This window comes from Plectrocnemia conspersa, unplaced genomic scaffold (genome assembly GCF_051122295.1).
Source record: "Plectrocnemia conspersa isolate PC_06_02 unplaced genomic scaffold, ASM5112229v1 ptg000006l, whole genome shotgun sequence".
Taxonomy (NCBI): domain Eukaryota; kingdom Metazoa; phylum Arthropoda; class Insecta; order Trichoptera; family Polycentropodidae; genus Plectrocnemia; species Plectrocnemia conspersa.
Window position 1 is genome coordinate 6,734,235 of NW_028277170.1, and position 19,572 is coordinate 6,753,806.

At 29.7% G+C, this 19,572-nt stretch overlaps 1 protein-coding gene across 1 annotated transcript; it reads right to left on the bottom strand.

The window, feature by feature from the left end:
- Nucleotides 1-1,775: 1,775 nt before the first annotated feature.
- Nucleotides 1,776-18,783, bottom strand: LOC148234123 (uncharacterized). The gene is made up of 7 exons (XM_088187695.1): nucleotides 18,728-18,783; nucleotides 13,540-13,679; nucleotides 13,359-13,474; nucleotides 5,272-5,682; nucleotides 3,123-3,317; nucleotides 2,885-2,998; nucleotides 1,776-2,401 (listed from the first exon to the last, which is right to left on the bottom strand). The coding sequence occupies exons 2-7, from the start codon at nucleotides 13,671-13,673 to the stop codon at nucleotides 2,139-2,141; spliced, it is 1,233 nt and encodes a 410-aa protein (XP_088043821.1). The 5' UTR covers nucleotides 13,674-13,679; nucleotides 18,728-18,783; the 3' UTR covers nucleotides 1,776-2,138.
- Nucleotides 18,784-19,572: the final 789 nt, after the last annotated feature.

Here is a 19,572-nt window from a genome sequence, read left to right on the forward strand (position 1 = left end):
AGTTTTTCAGAGAACAATTATTGTATGAAACTGGTTTTCAACAATAAGTTTCCAATCTCTCAAATCTATAAGATATATTACTGTAGTGATTTACACTTTTTTTTATTGTAGGGAAAAGTTATACTTATTATTCTAAGTGAATTTATTTGAATATCGTTATAATTATATATAATAGTTTGTAAAAATCAAAGTGAAGTTATATTACAATGACATGCATGTTTTATTATGACTATTGAAATAGATTTCTTCCTAAACAGTGCATAGACTGTTTCAGTCGGTGGGCTGGAGGTGATTAAAAATTGTTTACTAACCAAAATATGGTATTGTTCAATAATAATAATTAATATAAATAAAACAATTTTTATATATTGTTTTCTAACAGTTTATAATATATTCATAAATTATTACAACATAAATAAAAAAAAACTCTCAGTGCACAAATAAAACACAAAAATCTCATTTATACAAAAACGTCATCATACTTCAATGTTTATTACTTATGTTAATATATGAAACAGTACTTAAATAGAAACATGACCTTCACAAGGAGCACCGGATATACGTTACATACATGTTAATTCGTAATGTAAAACATAAGTAAATTAGCTAATATCAGCATTAATAAAACGTCGGATGAATAATGAATTATTATAATAAAATATGATTGCCAAGGTTGTTTTTCTACTTTATCTTTATAATTATAATACCTTAAAGCTACAGAAATAATTTATGTTAAATAGCTGATTTATAGACATTTAAATTTTTTTATTATAAATTTACAAGATGAAGCATAATAACGTTATCGATTAACCACATTTCCAGCTTCAGTCGGTTCAGGCAGGTTTGAGTAGATGTTGTTTTTATCTTACAATATCATAAATTGTGTATAGTTAAAGTTAATATTTTGATTTCTCTGATCCATTGTGAAGTTATCTTATTGCAAGTCGACTCTAAACCATTACCTAACTTTTTATTTTTGTATTTGACTATTTTATTTATGTGGTATTAGAACTAAGCTATTGTTAATATATGATTAAATAAAATAAAATAAAATTACACGTATTTAGAATCAATACATATCACATTTAGTTAAGTAAAAATATTGTAGTTAATTGGGCATCTCGTTATTATTTAGTATATGTAGACTTGTAGACCCTAAGGCAATAATATGCTAACTATTCTAAATAAACACAATTGCATTGGTTAAAAACCTTAACTTCACTTTTATAATAATGGGAAATGGGTTAGATATATAATCAGCTAAAACATTATTGCCTTGGAATCATAATATATTATGTCATATATTAAAATTATCATTAAAAAACATACATTCTATACATATAGTTTTGGACATAAATTAGATGCTAACCAATGAATGTATGTACATATATGTATGTTAAATGTATATGAGCTAAATTTATTAAACTTATCTTAATTAAATTATTATTACAATACAAAAAAATAAGATAACAAGCAGTGTCATTTTGAAAACAATGAAACTTCACAACAAAATGACCGATTACGTTACTGATTGAATGTTTTTATAATATTTTTCATTTCATTAAAAATGTCTTTAAAAAACATACATTCTATAAATATATTTTTGGGATAAGTTTGATGCTAACCAATGAATATATATGTTCAATGTATAGGAGCTAAAATTATTGAACCTATCCTAGTTTCATATATTACAATACAAAAAAATAATATAATAAACAATGGCATCTTAGAAATAATCACACTTCTCAATAAAATTACTGATTACTGTACTGATTGGTTGTATCTATAACATTTTTTATTTGATCAAAAAGACATCTGATATTGATTCTAAACATCACAAATATAACTTATTCGATCAAACGACACGAAGGAAATGTATTTTAAGCAGTTGCTTTGAAAATACATTCGTTCGATGCTTCATCATACATATGTAATGTAAGTATCTTTTATTAATCAAATACCACACATATAAAATAAAAAATATTATACATATTTACAAAAAAAATCGATTACCAATTCAATGCGAAAATTTTCTCGCTGTACAGACAAGTGCTAGCCTATTTTTGCCAAAAACGGTATTTTTTAATAATCATATAAATCAATGCACCGTTAATATAATATATCAAGTCGAAACAGTTTTACATATTTTCAGAATCGGTGGGTACAAGAAGACCATGACTCTGGTGCAATTTTGTGGATACTCCTGTTAGAATTTTGTCCAGCGCTGGATCGGAAGCAGTCGCAGCTACGGCTGGTAGAAGTGGAAGAAGCTTCAACAAGCGACCGGATCTTCCAGCGCAGTGTCTCTGAAGGGCAGAAGCGGCCCTCTCTTGAACCCTCTCAGCCCTTAAACAGCATTCTTTCGTAACTTCACCGGGAGTAGAGCGCTTGCAGACTACTCCTAAAAAAATAATACCGATTATGATAAAAACATATTTTCATTGATTTAGTTGGCGAAGATTAAATGGACCAATCGGCTAAAATTTTTACTTAAATTCTATGATTAAAAACATATACTATGCTTACTTACTAACATAATTAAATATTCCTAACTTGATAATATTTAAATTTCAATAATTTAATTTTAAATTATACTATTATTGTACTTATAAGGCTGGGATACGGTGAGATACATTCCCTTTCGCTCGCTCGCGTGTTAAGTGAGAGGAGTGGGTGAAAGATAAGAGCATGCTTTACATGCGTTCCACACCCTCACGTCTTCTCACTCACACTCGTCACTTAACTTGAATGTATCTCACCGTACAAACCTGATTAGTTATACGTACAAAAATATTATACGTACAAGTTAATTAAAACGAGCGTTACTACACGATTCTTTAGCTACTATTGAAAAAAATAGAAAGCAATTATCAAAAGTGAATACCTGGTTCAAACAGCAAAATCCCCTTCAGACACGCCATCTCTGTACGGTCCAAATTTAGCTTTGTAAACCGCGACAAAAGCAGCTCTAGATGGGCGTACGACTCTGGACTATCATCTGTAGTAAGTTAAATATATCATAATTTAAACTTTTTTTTAAAGGCGACTCTTTGAGTACTTTAAACGCTCGCGTACAAGCATATCCGCAAATCAGCAGGGCAATGTGTTTTGGAATCACTCACCTACTGGACAGGAGCTCTTGTCCCATCCCAGTTCCACCAAAGTAAGCAGGGATAGCCGATGAGCTGCCATAACCAGCAGTGAACCATGCCCTCCAAGGATCCTATCCTGTCTTTCAGAACCGAATGGCACCGGAGATAAGGAGAGTTCTGCTTCAATCGTATCAACATTGGGAATGATTCGAGGCAGGAAAAACACTGAAATTTTAACATCGCAATTTATATTTCTGTGAACTTCGAACTTCTCTTCAGTTATATTTTTTTATATAAAATATATGTGTGAATATTAAAACTAAATTACCATGTGGTTTTATTTTGTTGTTTAAATTTTACCGGGATATTTCTTGGCTTGCGTATCGCGCCTTTGATTCAAATCGAAGGCGCAGCTGAAAGGTCCAGATTACGCCCAAGATCTATGGTCGAAACGTCGGCAATTCGCAAACGTAGCGATACGCAAGCCCTCACATCTCAAATAGCTAAATATCGTTTCGATGAAATTCGGTAAAATTTTAAGCAACAAAATATACGTAAAAATGAAACAACAACCTCGCCCATTGTCGCTGCTCGGTTGATAATGATTGCCTGATTTTGGGGATTGAGCAGCCTCCGAACTGCTGACTTGCTCTTCATCTACAGTCGTAACATCCAAGTTTCTAATTTCTGATGAATCAGTTCCTTGTCCTTGTTACGCATGTGAATAAATACATCCAAATATAAGGTGTATATAATAATATGTGACATTCTCATAAACATATATTTAAGTGTCCATTACAATTCAAATGTGGAGTGTGAAATCAGATATACGTGCTATAGCTTACGAGCTTAATTCATTCCGTGACGGAGCTCGTAACCAAAATTACTTGTTTGTCAAATAAATTGAAATGCCATTAATCGATTTCAATGGAGAAAATTAAAACGGACTAATGGCAATTAAAATGGTAAATTCATACTTCCTAAATAACTAATAAAAGTTTTTTTAAGTTCGCTATACACTTTTTTACTCGTATGTCGAGTGAAATTTAAAAAAAATTTACTCGTATCTTAAAAAGTTGCAAGTTAAGGTTCATTGTATATCAATACTTCATATATACAGTAAGATATTTATACGGATAATTGATATTCATATGTATATATTCACATTTTATTTATTAAAGTAAGTTAAATATATTTTAACAGAATATGAGTTAAAAGTATAACAAGGATTCACATTAAGTAGGTTGGAGAAATGGCTTTTTATTGTTGAAATGTTAATGGAATGGCTCCGTAACAAACGCAGGACAAAATATCGCTGACAAAACTGCGCAACGCTTATATAAAAAAACCGAAAATATAAATAAATATTTAACATTAAAAAATAATGGGATTCAGTCATTATGTTCATAGAAACTTTTACATATCAAATTATGAATTTATTAGATTCAGATGTGAGTTAATCGATTGTACTAAATTTATAATCGTATGATTTTTTTATTTTAATTGAAAATAAATGTGTTTTTTATTCACACTTTTGTAAAGCGTAGTATCGAAAATCAACAAATTTAATTTAATTACATAGTGTATATTAAAAATAATATCTAAGGATCAGAAAAAATGCAAGTGTATACTTTTATAAAAATACTGATGGTTTTTATTTTATTGTTACTGTGTTCTATTGACTTTTTCGTATACATTATTCGTGTTTTATATTTATGTTTTCGGGTTTCTATTTTTTTCTATTTTTTCTCGCGCTGTTTTGTCAATGCTCTTTGTTCCGAGCCGTTTGACGCGACACCTTTGATCATTGGACCATTTAATATTGTTTTAATATTTTTTGTTTTAATGTCAGTCAACTTCTTACTTTAATTTAATTAATTATTTATAATGATCATATAAAAATTGCGTTTATTTAATGAATTTTATTGTCTTAATAAATCCGTCATATGAAAAACCTTATTAATTTATCATGGCTCTTCACAAATGCTTGAATGGATGCTTGATAAGAAAAATGGAGTATGGTGTGGTAAGTGCTGCAACTTCTTCTTTAGCAACTAAAGTCTACAAAAGCAAATTCTAATAACAATAATTTGCCTTTAAGAATTTCATTAAGTTTGACTTTTAACACTTTAACCATTAAATATACGATTACATTTATTAAAATTATTTTTAAAAGTACCGGAAAAGTTGTAGAGCTGCACTGGTCTATTTCCAACGGCATTGAAGATATGAGGATACAGGGCGTGCTGTGGATAGTAGGCGGAGCCGTTTAGCGAGTACTGCAAAGATCCGACGTAGAAGTTGTTCTCGGATAGGTTTCTGTTGAGCTCGCTAGAGAGTCCGACGTCGCTGCCTCTCAACAATGGCCATGATGGGTAGCTGGTAGGAAGACCTGGGTGGAATCCGGAAGGTAGACACGGTGCTGATTGCAAAGGCACTGGCATTGTGGCGGCGAAGATCCCTTGGTGCAGAGGAGGCAGCAGAGGTAATTGAGACAGAGAGGTCAACCTCGGAGGCTGAGGTAGCTGGAGTCTTCTTCCCAAGTGAGCTGGAGACGAGCTGCTTCTTGGTGCTCGCTCATGTTGAACCGCTTTTAAAAAAGCATTTGGAATATTAAGGAATTGCTGTCAAGTTTGGACTATTGGGTGCACCGTTGCGTATTAAGTTTTTTAGTATTCGTAATCTGGCATAGTTTTACCTTAATAGTATCATATTTATTATTTGATAAGCCTTTATAGATGTATTTTATAGAACCGTTTCTAAATGTTAATGCATAAAAAGTATTTAATATACCGTCATTTCATATTGCTGTAGCAACAACGCTTAATGATTTTTTTGTCTAGTTTTTCAAACAACTACTATGTCAATTACAAAGTGTTGTGACGTTGTAATATATTGTAATATATACAGAAAAAATCATCTAGAAGTATGTTAAAATTTTGAATATTTCATCTCACGTAAGATGTACAAAAGGGGAAAAAGGTTATTAAAAAATAATAATTCTCCATATTATATATTTGTAAACTTGATAAAAATATAATTTTGAGAGGTGTATTTCATTACAATTTTATAAATATTATATATTCTTATAATTATTTGGCGAATCAGATTGTGGATAGCACTATCAAATTACTTTGTTCTTTCAATTTTGATATTATCACACTTGATTGTTATTGCTGATTATTAATTGATTGTTAAACAACACGATCATAACTTAGTCAATGCTGATGATAAAAACTGAGTTTTGACTTTGAAAAATTATAGAACACAAGCTAATGTATGATGTATTATAGTGTTTACGAATATTTTACCCCTAATTTTTCTTCAATCATGCAAAGATAAATGTATGGAATCGTTTTTGAGCGATTAATTAAATATGAGATTTGGTATCACAACAGCGTTCCTGAATTTGTACAAAATATATCTTGATCTGATGCATATGGTGATAAAAATTAATTTTATTATATGTTTCTTGTTTTATAATCAATATATAGTTTATCTATCTGTCCAATTATCAACTATTTAGTGTAGAAATCGATTTAATACAAGTTTTTTTACCGGAAATAGTCAATATACATTATAGCTTTTAAATTAAAAATACACATAGATACATCTCTTGAATCTTATATGTTATATAAGATTTCCAAATCATACTGTAATTGATTTATTCTGGCGAAAATATAAAAAGCTTTCAATAAGACAACTAAAAAGTTTTACCTGGTCATATGACATTTTCTTAAAATGATTTTTTTAATTTTAATTATGTTACAGTATAAAAATAAAATTGAAAAATATGTTAAAATTGAATGTATTACTTTTATTATGTATTTTTTATATAATAAATACCTTTATTTGTGTATAATGCATGCAAATTAACTGCAAGTGAAATAATACATCTTCTGTTTTTGGTTTTCAACTTGGCTAAAAAAATTTACAAACAATATTTATTTTTGTTGTTCATAGATGTCTATACACATATGCACATGTGTATAATAACAGTAATACAATAATTTAATATTATATTAATTGTGTCAGATTTTATTTAATATGACCATATACATGTATATCTGTCAGCATGCATATTTAGGGTTAGATTAATATTTTTTTATATAATATATAATGGATATTGACATTTTATGATGGTCATGCACAGTTATTTTGTGACTCATCTCAAAAATCATCAAATTTTTCGAGAAAATTATCATAGCATTTGTTCAAAATTAAATTTCTACGAATATTTTTAAATGCTGAACTCAATGACTCCAGGGGTTCGTTGTAATCGCCTTTTCTTTTATCGATTGAAGAGTTTTAACGGCTTCGATTTACGCCAAATTACTGAATGATTGTGTTCAATGACTCGCTTTGTTATGATTTCATTAATCACATAAAATATTGCCTACACGGTAAAATTACAATATGATAAGAAGGTCGCACGGTAGAAAATTCTAACGGTAAAAAGGGCACATGGTAAGATGTCCACTCGGTAAGGTAAGACACGGTAAGAAATTGAATCCTCATTACGCCCGATAATAGGTTTTATCCTATTTGGGGTAATTTAGAGAGACTAAAAGAGACTAAAGACAACATATTAATGCTTCCATTTTTTCAGTGAAATATACTCAAATTATCACCTTATTTATTGTCCCCCCCCCCCCTAAATTTTTATCTTTCTTTCGCAAAAATTGTAAAAGGATCATATTATTTCCTTAAATTATTCCTGTTTTTTTATTATTAAATTGTAACTGTAATCTATTTGAATTAACAGAGTCAGTTCGAGAGCTATCCATTTCATCATTATTCATTATTAAAAAAGAGATGGCAAGTTTGTGCCCCTACTATCTCTAAAGCACACTATATGGATATACGTTCGACATACTTATCATTACTCCGATTGATTGATAAATATAAAAAATATAATAATGATTTTAATTTTTATAAATTTATTCAAAATATAAACAGGAGTAATGATTAGTATAATATATCCAACGTATATCCGTATATGAAATACTCAGAGGGACATCTTTTTGATGTCCCTCTGAGTATTTCAATTGTCCCTCTGAGATTTTCCATTTCATCCATGTTTTTTATTTGCTGTGTTTTTTTGGAAACATTGTGGAAATATATCTTTATTTTCCACAATTTTGAACGTATTCTTTAATTATATGTTTATTTTGCAAAATTGAACATATCGTAGACCTGTTTGTATCATACAAACGTTCGATTGAAGCAAAAGATTCACCGCTAGCAAAACATTAAAAAAAAAAAATTAAATTTAAAAAATATTGTTTTTTTTTAAATGTGCGAAATTGTGCGAAATTCGAACGTTCGAAAGTCGATGGCCGCCTGTATAGTGGTTGCTAATGTAATTACTTATTACCAAATTGTAATTTCTCTACTACTGTTAATTTTTTGCACGTTCGCATTCGATAGATATGCGGTTGATCCAAACACATTTTAGACCGCTCCCGCGTTACTGTGTATATTCACGCAATATGTTAATAACTCTTTGCCAATTTCTTAACTATTAAATAATTTAATTTTTTCTGTGGATAAACTACGTAATATTTTGAAATCTTTTGAAAATAAGTTTGCATAATAATAAAACTAAAAATTTTAGGCTATTTAAAAACAGATTTTTAACATAAGTGAATATTAATAGTGAATTAAATGATATTCGGCTGTATTTATTTAAATTATCAATGCAATTGTATAGTATTTTTTATGATATTTACCCTATTGTATATTATTTGCTTACAACGCTTTATCACTATAGACACATATGACGTTAGTATGAGAAAATCATAAAATAATGAGAAAATCATAAAATCCATCGTCTTGGAACAATTATATGTAAGAATATAATGTTTTGTAGTGTTATTAAGTGTTGTATAAAGCTATTTTTAAATATTTTCAGAAGCAATAAAAATTTTGATGTATTGCAAAGCAAAAACCTCGCTTTTCGGTCTTGGAGCCCGTCGACGAAACTCAAATTTTATTAGATTTTATTACGAAGATTGTTTTTTACTTGTTTATATATAATAGTTTAATCAATGTATACTTCTAATCCTTACACGCATTATGTATATATTTCATTTTCATAGTTAAAACGTACCTGGTTTATTCGCAATTAGAATATTTATATTTAGTCAAATTGAATAACGCTCATGAATAATTAATGAAAATTATTTTTATTAAAACTGTAACGTTACTGTCAGCCATCTTGTTTTATATTTAAATGCAGATTTTTAATTGTTCGACAGTCAGAGCCTCTAATCAAAAACAAAAGAATTTAATACCAGGACCTCGGAAATCAATCGAGCAAACTCAATTTTTATTTGTATTAATTATAATTAAATATTTTTGTTTTGTTAACGTGTGTTATAAACCGATCATACAAAACGATACGATTTACAGAGTAACAAAGCGAACATGGAGAATTACGGTTTTGAAGAATTATATATAAAATTATACATACTTTATTTGATCATCATTCAAAGTAATACGAAAGCGATCTTACTGTAAAATATTAATTTTCCTCATTAACCCTTTTTGGGATGGCTTTAATTATTCACTCTTTAGTATATTTTGTTGAGTGGATAGGATCGAAAAATATACATATTTCAAATTGATGGGGCAGCCAACCTCGCGGAACAAAGGGTATCGATTGTTTATCGATTTGCGCGCTAATGACGCTCGAATGTTCTGTTCGATGGGGGTGTTGGCGTCACCCCGAATCTGAAAAAGATGGCACCTAAGTGATATATGATAAAAACAAGACGCGGGTGGATTGGGTGTCGTGGGATCTTCGCGGCCTGTGTCAACATGCGCGGCTGGCAACTGACACGTTTCGTTCACGCGTCAAGTGTCGTCGGGGGCGAAGCCCTTGACACCTTCTATTCATCGGCCCCCATCCAGGCGAGTAATTCCATCGGGGACCTTTTTGACTACGACACGCGTCATCGATTGCCGATTATATCGATACGATTAGGGGAAAAGGGGCCGATTGCCGTTGAGCTTTCCATAAAAAGATCGGAAAATTTTAAGTTTTTTTCGCTGCGCGGTTGAATATATAAATTACACATAATGATCGAAAGTGTTTGTGTTAAATTAAACTGCAAAGCAGGAATAAAATCAGGGCTTGCCAATATTTCAGCCTTCAATTTCCCAAAACCATACTGAAGATACCACACGAAAGTGTTTATGTTAAATTAAATTGCGAAGCAAGAATAAAATCGCGTCGGCGCCGTCGCAGTGGGAACGCTCCCACTGTGATGGCACGATTGTATTGCTTTTGACGTGGATTTTTGACTTCTGAGAAGTGATATTTTTTTACTGATATTGACCAGTGAAACTATATTCTTACTATTAAAAATATAACTTCACCGGAACAGTTGCAAAATGTCCATTTGCTGTTCAAACCCAAACCCAACCTAATGAAAATTCTAAAAATAATTAATTCGCTTAGGTAAGGTTTGGGTTTGAACTGTAAATATATGTTTGGTAACTGTCGAATTGAGTTTAATAAACATTTTAGAACATAATATGATTCAAACACATTAAAATACGTCTTAATTAAAAAACATTTTTTTATTCTTGCCACACTGTTATTCAACTAATGAATAATCGATTAAATAGCCAATAATTCGTACCCGCAGTAAGTGCAAATAACCATTTCCGTTATTTTTATGTGCTAATGGTACCAAAAACCACTATAAATAGTTCGTTTGCAACTGCAACAAACAAGTGTTGAATCAGTTTTAGTTTCAAATTAGAATGAATCCAAAGAAGATTTACATAATTTCTTATGTAGATAATTATACAATTTAATAATAAAGCTTTAAACTCAAATTTTGTGAAATTATGGTTACAAACTAATTGCGATTCATAAATATCGGCTCAAAAACCAGTTTTTGCCTACAATTCTCATAAGTGAACGATACAGCTGCAAAAAAATAATTGCGAGAGTGATTTAAAGTAAAAAAAATGTTTTTCTTTAAATAAGAGTAGAGATAACATCTAAATGTTGAAAAATGATAATTTTTTATTTTAATATAAGATTAGCAACTTCTTATTCGGTAAATTAAAAATGTAGATAAATCAGAAACCACTGGGTGTATGTGCGATTTTACGCGAGCGAGAGGCAAAGAAAGAGCCACTGGTTAAAGCGAGATACTGGTCCATATAAATGCATTCAGTAGTGATGTTTTATTCTCATCATTGACTTCTGTAGCACACTCGGTTAAAAGCAGGGGTTTGCTGACAAATTTTCAACAACCGTTTCTCTGTTTCTAAACCTTTAAATTGCACCCAGGTGGAAGTTAAATTTAAAGAGAATAGTAAAATTGCCTACTTTTTTTTAGATTCAATATATTTCGCAATTATTTTTAATTAAATCAATATTATGCGAGGTAATACAAAATAAGATATTAGGTTATGGATCACCCTTGTATATTATTGAATAATAAAACTATGGAAGTTGAAACAGGTGTTGGAAGGAATATTTGCGGCTCATTTATTCTTTTCTAAAGTAATCTCGTTATTTGCGTAATACATAGTAGCAAGGGTGGCCAACTTGTTTGTTGTCGACTTTTTGGATAAAAAAATAGTCACGAGCTACTAAATTCTCGAAATAATAAACATTTTTAAGTCCTTTGGGCTAATCGATAACAGAAAGTGGAGGGTTAGAAATACATTTTTAGTAAAATAAACATAGTAAAAAACACTAAATTATTGAACGAAATTTGATCGATTCTATGTTTAGCTTAAAGTGAAGTTTATACTTTGATTTATTCTAGCAAATCATTTAAATCAGGAGAATAATTTGATAATGCTGTAAATCGTATCGCTTTAATAAAACTCAAATATTTAATTATAAAAATAAAAATTGCGTTTGTTCGATGGATTTCTGAGCCCCAGGTATTTAATTATTTTGTTTTAAATTCGAGATTCAGATTACAGATTAACTTACTAATGTTTGAACTATGAACATATAATATATATATACATCATGTGTGTGAGGAATAGAAGTATAAATTTATTAAACTATATAAACACTTGATAAAACATAATCTTCGTAGTGAAACCTTCAAGTTTTAATTTCTTCCGACGGGCTCCTTGATCAATAAGTGAGTATTCGACTTGTAATACCTTAAAATTATCTTTGCTTCTGAAAAATCATTATCGACAGTAAGATATTTATACAATTAATAACATTACAACCAGTCCAATTGAACAGTGCATTGTCATATTAAGATATAAGATTGGGAAGGCTTGGAAGAAAAAAATATGAGTTCCACAAGAATTGAGCGAAGAAAACAAATCGGCGTGTATCCGCATATCCCAAGAGCTTTTAGATCTTGAAACCGAGATGCATTTTAGCGAAATTAGCTCTCAAAAAAATCAAGGATCTTTTCCGGGATGTTTTATCTAATCAATCTTATTCTTCAGACCTTGATCCTTTTAACTACTATTTATTTCGACCGATGCAACAATTTTTAAATGAAAAACAATCAAAATGCAGGCTGAATATTGTGAATCAAAACCTTAATTACATGCTGTTGTGATTAAAAAATTGACTGAAGTTTGCATCTTCAGAAGAAACATTTATAAATTACTTTTTCGTTTCATTAAAAAAACGATTATTTATCGGTTAAGTTTTATCAGTAAATTGGTATTTACATAAATAATTTTGCGTGCTTTTATGTATAAACATTTATTTCACAATTAAAAATTTGGATCATTTGATATAAAGACTAAAATCATGACTTTTCAGTTAATTATTTTTAGTTAGCTGAATAAGTTTGAAAAAAATTATGGGTTTATTGCTTAATATATGATTGCGCATCGTAATATTAGAAGACCATTGGTTCATAAATTAAATTATTGTTGAATTAACTTCATCTGTACTTTACTTAAATTTCGAAAGCATAAATTATTTCGGCTTTAGAAGCTCTTATTGGCTCTCAGATTTAAATGGTGTTTTAACGTAGATGAGTCCCATTCGTTGATTTAAATGCCTTAAAGCCATAATAGCCTTAAAGGTGGTCTTTGATTTATCAATGAAAAATTGCGCAATCATATTGTAGCTGATAAAGGAAACAATGGCAATAATCTAATTTCTTTACAGGTATTCAAAAAAAATGAAGGGTTTATAGATAGAATACAATGTGATAATATTTATATTTTATGTTACAATGCATCGTAGCTCATGCATCAACTTATTAAATTTTTTTTTTTTTAATAATTAAAAATATAAGCTTGACTCACCATCTTTCTTCATGTTGACTTTTAGACACTTAGCAAAACGGCACGCCTGGCATTGATTTCTCCTAGTTACGTCGACGACGCATCTATTATTATCTTTGCAGACGTACTCCAAGTTTCTAGATTAAAAAGTAATTTAAAAAAACATGTATTTTTTTAACATTTAATAAATTAAAACACTCACCTTCTAATACTTCTCTTGAAAAATCCGCGACATCCGTCACAAGATGGCACACCGTAATGTTTTCCTGAAGCTTTATCACCGCAAACCCTACAAAGACCTGGGCTATGGCGAATTTCAGGGACAGTTGGTGACATAGTTTTCTGTAAAAACAAAAATAGCTACAAATGCTATAGACATCTTATATACACAATTAAATATGCTTAAAAAATAATTTAATTATTAAAACTTCATTGAGATAAATATAAAGTTAATTTAAAAAAACGTATGAGATATTCGGAAGATATAAAAAAACACAGTAGCTAGTATAATAGTACCAGCTTAGTCAGAACATTTTTTAAATATAAAATGTGGTTGATATGGCTCTGACAATCATTGATTTTAGATTCAATGAAAATATTCCCTATAATTAATTATTAATTCGTTACTTGCAGCATCTAAGATAACGTAGTCAACCTTTAAAAAAACGTATACAATAAAAATAAATAAGCTTACTAAGGAAAGGGCAAACGTATTGACAATACGCTTAAAATTTTTCTTAAATAATAATTAAAAATTGTAAAATTAAATTGTTTTTAATTGACAATTATTGTACAATAACAATTATGCTATTAAAAATGAATATATATCAAGATTTTGTATTTTAAAGGCACATGTTATATATTCTAATTTTCTAAATTTTATCAGGTTTTTTGCAACCTTCGAAGATCCGAATTTCATGGTTAAAATTATAACTGGAGATGAATGTTGGATGTATGACTATGATCCTGAGATGAAAATGCAAGGAGGCATCACATCACCCTAAGGAGGCATGTCAGTCAAAATCGAACGTCATGGTCATGTTAATTGTTTTTTCGATAGTGCGAAGAGGAACCACTGTAATCTCCGAATATTACAAGGGCATACTGCAACGGATGCTCGCGAAAAAAGACCAGAATAATGGGTCAATGGCTTCCTCCTTTATCACGACAACGCGCCATGCGATATCTCGCTTCTGATCCGCGATTTTTTGGCATAAAAAAAATATTCCTGTCTATCCACATCCACCTTTCTCTCCGGATTTAGCACCATGCGACTTCTGGCTCTTCCCAAAAAATAAAACCGTGCTTAAAAGAAAACGTTTTGCTTGCATTCTCGACAACCCTTCCAGAAATGCTTCCAATCATTGAATCAACCTGGAATTTTTATGCTATGAATAAAAATTCATTTACATAATAAATCTCGGCAAAACTTGACTTCTTGTTCACCCACATGCATTAATCATAAACCACAACATGCGCCATTAATTGATAATGCATGTGAAATGTTTAAGTCGGCAATTACCAACAGTACAGCGGATGATTGCACGCTACGTTCAATGGGACTGTAACATTACCAGTAAGTACCGGCTGCGTTCGTGTGTCCTTATATCATACTTGGTTTATCTATATGGCATATGGCACGGGTTGAATAATTGACTGGTGCTGCCGTTCGACCCGTAATTACAACAAATGTCAAATCAGTGCCCTCCGACGCGTTATCTGACCATTTTTAAAAACACATGATATACAAATGACCAATATTCGCTTCAATAGGACTTTATAATTTCATGCAGAGTTTCAACACATTATTTTATTGATTTTTTGATTATTTTATAGGTTATCTATAAAGAATTTTACACATTTGAAATACATATATTTATTTTGTTGCTAAGAAAAATCTGAAGATTTTATGTTAAATGTGTATTTTTTAACCTAATATTGATATTCTATAGAGATGCTACGATAATGTCTGCTGAAGTGATTGTTAAATTTTTTAAATGACATAAAAACCCACATAATACAGATTTTTTTATTACTGATTAAAAATATATTAAATTTTATTGGAAAATAACTGATACTATGATCATAAAATAAAAGTATTTGATTGAATAATAATTTATTAATTACTAGTTACGTGAGAGTTTCGATTCATAATATTTATAAAAATCCCTACTAAATACGTCCTAATCTATTGATTTTGAATGGTTTTAAAATGGGATGATTTTATGGAAAGCTGATGATAGCAAAACCCTATAGTAGGGAAAAATTAAAAATAAAAATACGTACATATTTTAATTTATTATATATTTTTAAAATTCCAGTAAATTTAATGTACTTTATATTAGAGGTTACTCGAATGCATCTATTATCGAAGTTAGTGGTAAATAAATAAATTATTAAAACAATCAAATCAATTATATTTTATAAACGATATGTTTCACTGTGAGTTCAAACTTTATCTCTATACAATGAAAACCAAAACAAAAATATTAATAAAAGCCGAAAGCTTTTTTATGAAATATTTATAATTACTAACATTTTTATTATTAACAAAAAATCAGTAATAAATATGAAAGAAAATTGATTAAAAATATTTTAAATAAAAATAAAAAAAAATTGCCAGATTTAATCTAAAAATAATGGAGGAATTGGAATATCATACTAATATGTGTCAACTAGAGTCTCCAATTACTCGAACCATCAACTACTCGAGTATCGAATATTACAATTTTAAAATACTCGAGTACTCGAGTACTTTCGAGTATTTACCAAATGTACCAAAATAGCTATTATTCAAATTCGTGCACATATAAATAAATAAATAAAATACTTAGTATGTTAATTTTTACAATTATTTTAACTTCACGAACATACTTTTTAAAAACAATAATGCAAAAAGTGTCTCGAATTTAATATTACTGCTAACCTTTGGTTTTATTATTCCCGTTATGGAAAAAACCCTTTCCGTTGCTGTTGATGTTGGTCTTATTGTCATTAACGCGTTGGATAAGGCTTCTAATTTATATCTGTTCGCTTTTTATAGATATAAAATTTTTTGAACTCTCTTTTTATGTTCTCTTCTTTCATTCCCTTTTCTGCTTTTCTCTTATTTCCTTCGACTATTGACAAAATAGTATTTTGTAATTCTTCTTGAATAGATTTTTTTTCTTAACAATATACAATATTCTACTCCTTCTGATTATTGCGAAGAATTTAAATCTATATCCTTCGAAGATGTATTTGGGTGAATCCCTTTCACTCTAGAGCGTAACGGTTCGCAAAGAAGTAACTTTACTTTAAATGCCTTTAAAACACACAATTGTTTTGATTTATATTTTAAGCTGAGGGATCAGTATAAACAATTGACAACACTTTACGCTACAACTGCATAGTCATAAAACCTACAAATTTTTTGTTGATATTTCATATTGTTCATTGCCATAAATTAGATAAGTCGGGACTGTCGGACAGAAAACATAAGAGAAATTTCTCCGTCGTACCCACTAACATAGCCGACGACCGGAACTATGCAACTATGGAACTATGAAAAAATTATACCTGATAGTAACCGCTCTAACTCGGGACTTCGGGCATAAACGCCAAATAAAAGCAAGACGTTAACCTTTACCGGACCGAGTTAAAGTTATTTTTGTTTCTGAAATATTTCAAATTTATTTAATTTCGAGTATTAATCGAATAATTTTCAAAATACTCGATTATCAAGTACTGGAAAAGTAGACAAAAATACTCGAGTATCGAATACTCGATTACTCGAATTGGAGACTCTAGTGTCAACATGCAAGATAACTTGTAAAACGAAATTCAACGAGCTAGTTTTAATAATAAAAACTATTACCTTGATGAAATAATAAATAATTTAAAATAACGATTCGAATTGCGGCCAATTAAACGAAAATTTAAAATTATAGTTTATTAAAAAAAAAAACAGCTAACTGTTCAAGAAAAATTGAACTGCATTTGCAGTCCTAACTGATGTTTTAATTATTATACGTATATAAGTATGTATCATAAGTTTTCTAAATCCCGAAATAAATGTCACTTTTATAAATTTAAGTTTAAACAGTCAGTCGTGCTTTGGCCGTTGATACCTAAGTACTTATTTTGCTATATTTGTGTTGGTGCATATTAAACTGAAAATTTTTATATTAAAAAAAATAGCACACTAAAATTATGATAACAGAATTTTTACCAAGTGAACAATTTATATATGAATTTAAAAAAAAAATGGCAGTTCAGGCCACTAAAATTATGATATCAAGAATAGTCCCCAGCGTGTCTGTAGGAGAATAATAAAGATAGTCGATGATGTCCTGACCGCAAAAAATGGATATTACTGGCCAAATAACAGTGCTTATAACTTTGAAAACAATGTAAAAGAGTTTTAGAATATGACAATGCGCATCTTCATGTTACGAAATTTGCACTATAAAATCAAGGATCAGATGGCTGGATGATTTAATCTCATCCACCTTATTCTCCAGACTTTGCTGCTTCCGACTACCATTTATTACGATTGATTCAACACTTCCTAGATTCAGATGCTATCGGAATATTTTGAATCTTAGCTCCCAACATTTTATGCTAATCAATTAAAAAAAAACAAGAGTTATATTTTTAGAAAAATAAATTTATAAAATAGTTTCATTAAAAACGACGTTCATTTCGGGATTACTTATTAAAAATTTACACTGTGCATTAACTCAAGTTCAACGTTCTTGACTTATGATATGTACATATTTTGCGCAAATAAACTTAAGTAATTAATGAAATAAGCAATTAGTTATAATGCATTTGTGTTCAAAGTCAAGATTAGTGTATCAACCAATACAGTTGGCCCATCTTCGAGGTTATTTACCATAGCGCTATCTAAATTTTAATGTGCGTATTTTACAGTATTTAAAAAAAAAATTCAATAACTATAATAAAGAACTGTTTAAAAAACTTTAGAGTAAATACGGTACAATGTACGTTATTTGAAACGATAGTTCTTCTTCATATATAATTGTTTTCTATACCATAAATAATAAACATATCACAATATTCCATATATGGTTTTGATCGCGCGTGTATATTTGTATAAAAATTGAGAGTTAAATTAAAAAAAACCGAACCAAAAAGATTTATTTATCTAAAATGTAGTCGTTTAACTTTTTCACGTTATTATTATTTTGTATGACATTTTAATTTTATTAAATAAATCACTGAATTTCTTAATAGCTTTTATTTAATTAATTTTCAGTTAATAAGTTTATCATATAATTTATTTTCAGTAAATAAGTTTATCATATAATTTGTATGAAACCTAAGACGATAAGCTTTTTGCACTATATAATTTAATTAGTGAAAAAGCTAAACAATGATTCTCAAACCTGAATTTTTCCGGAAAGATGAAAAACCAAGAAGCGCCCAGCTTTGTTCACGGTTGTTAAGTTATTGTGACATGCTTTATTAATTATTAAAAACATATTAATACATATTGCAATCTAGCTGTTTATGTGCGATATCATAGAGTAGGGGCAAATCAAAGATCATGCGAACTGTGTTGAGTGCATTTATTGTAAAAGTTGTTATTATTAATAAGACGAAAGTAAAAATTATTAGCATATATCGACGGAATAATTGATTTTAATTTTTTCGGTTTGTATTTGGTTTTAGTCAAAATATACGGCCAAAATAAAATAATGATTTTGTATGATGTTGGAAACTAAGTTTCGAGTTTCATTTGTTTATGCAAAGACACGTTGTCAGAGTATTCCAGTGATTCCCAAACTATGTGCCGCGACACACAAGTGTGCCGCGAGAGATTCCAAAGTGTGTCGCGAGATTTTCAAAAAATATTTAAATTTAAAAAAAGTATCAGGAAAGTTACATTGAATTCGGTTTTATAAGACAAGAGTCTGAAGCTGGTGACATTACGTTTTGTTTGATTTGCAACGCAAAGTTATCCAATGAGTCTCTTGTCCCAAGCAAACTTAAGAGACATTTATAATTGAATCATCACTCGTTCAAGCATAAACCACGTAGTTACTTTGAAAATTTAGAGGCTCAAAAAACCAGGCAATCAAAAAAGTTGACATCGTTCATCAAGCTTCCGGAAAAGGGACTCATTGCCAGTTACAAAACTCGCACAACATAAAAAAGCTCACACAACAACCGAAAAAGTCATCGCCCCAGCACTGGCGATAGTCGTAGAAACCATGATTGGAGCTGAAGC

What these genes read in the sequence shown, in the direction of transcription:
- LOC148234123 (XM_088187695.1), bottom strand. Translation starts at nt 13,673, where the DNA reads ATGTCACCAACTGTCCCTGAAATTCGCCATAGCCCAGGTCTTTGTAGG. An exon ending in TTCAAGAGAAGTATTAGAAG is followed by an intron (nt 13,475 to 13,539) that starts GTGAGTGTTTTA and finishes TTTTTAATCTAG; the next exon opens with AAACTTGGAGTACGTCTGCA. An exon ending in GATTTTGCTGTTTGAACCAG is followed by an intron (nt 2,402 to 2,884) that starts GTATTCACTTTT and finishes TTATTTTTTTAG; the next exon opens with GAGTAGTCTGCAAGCGCTCT.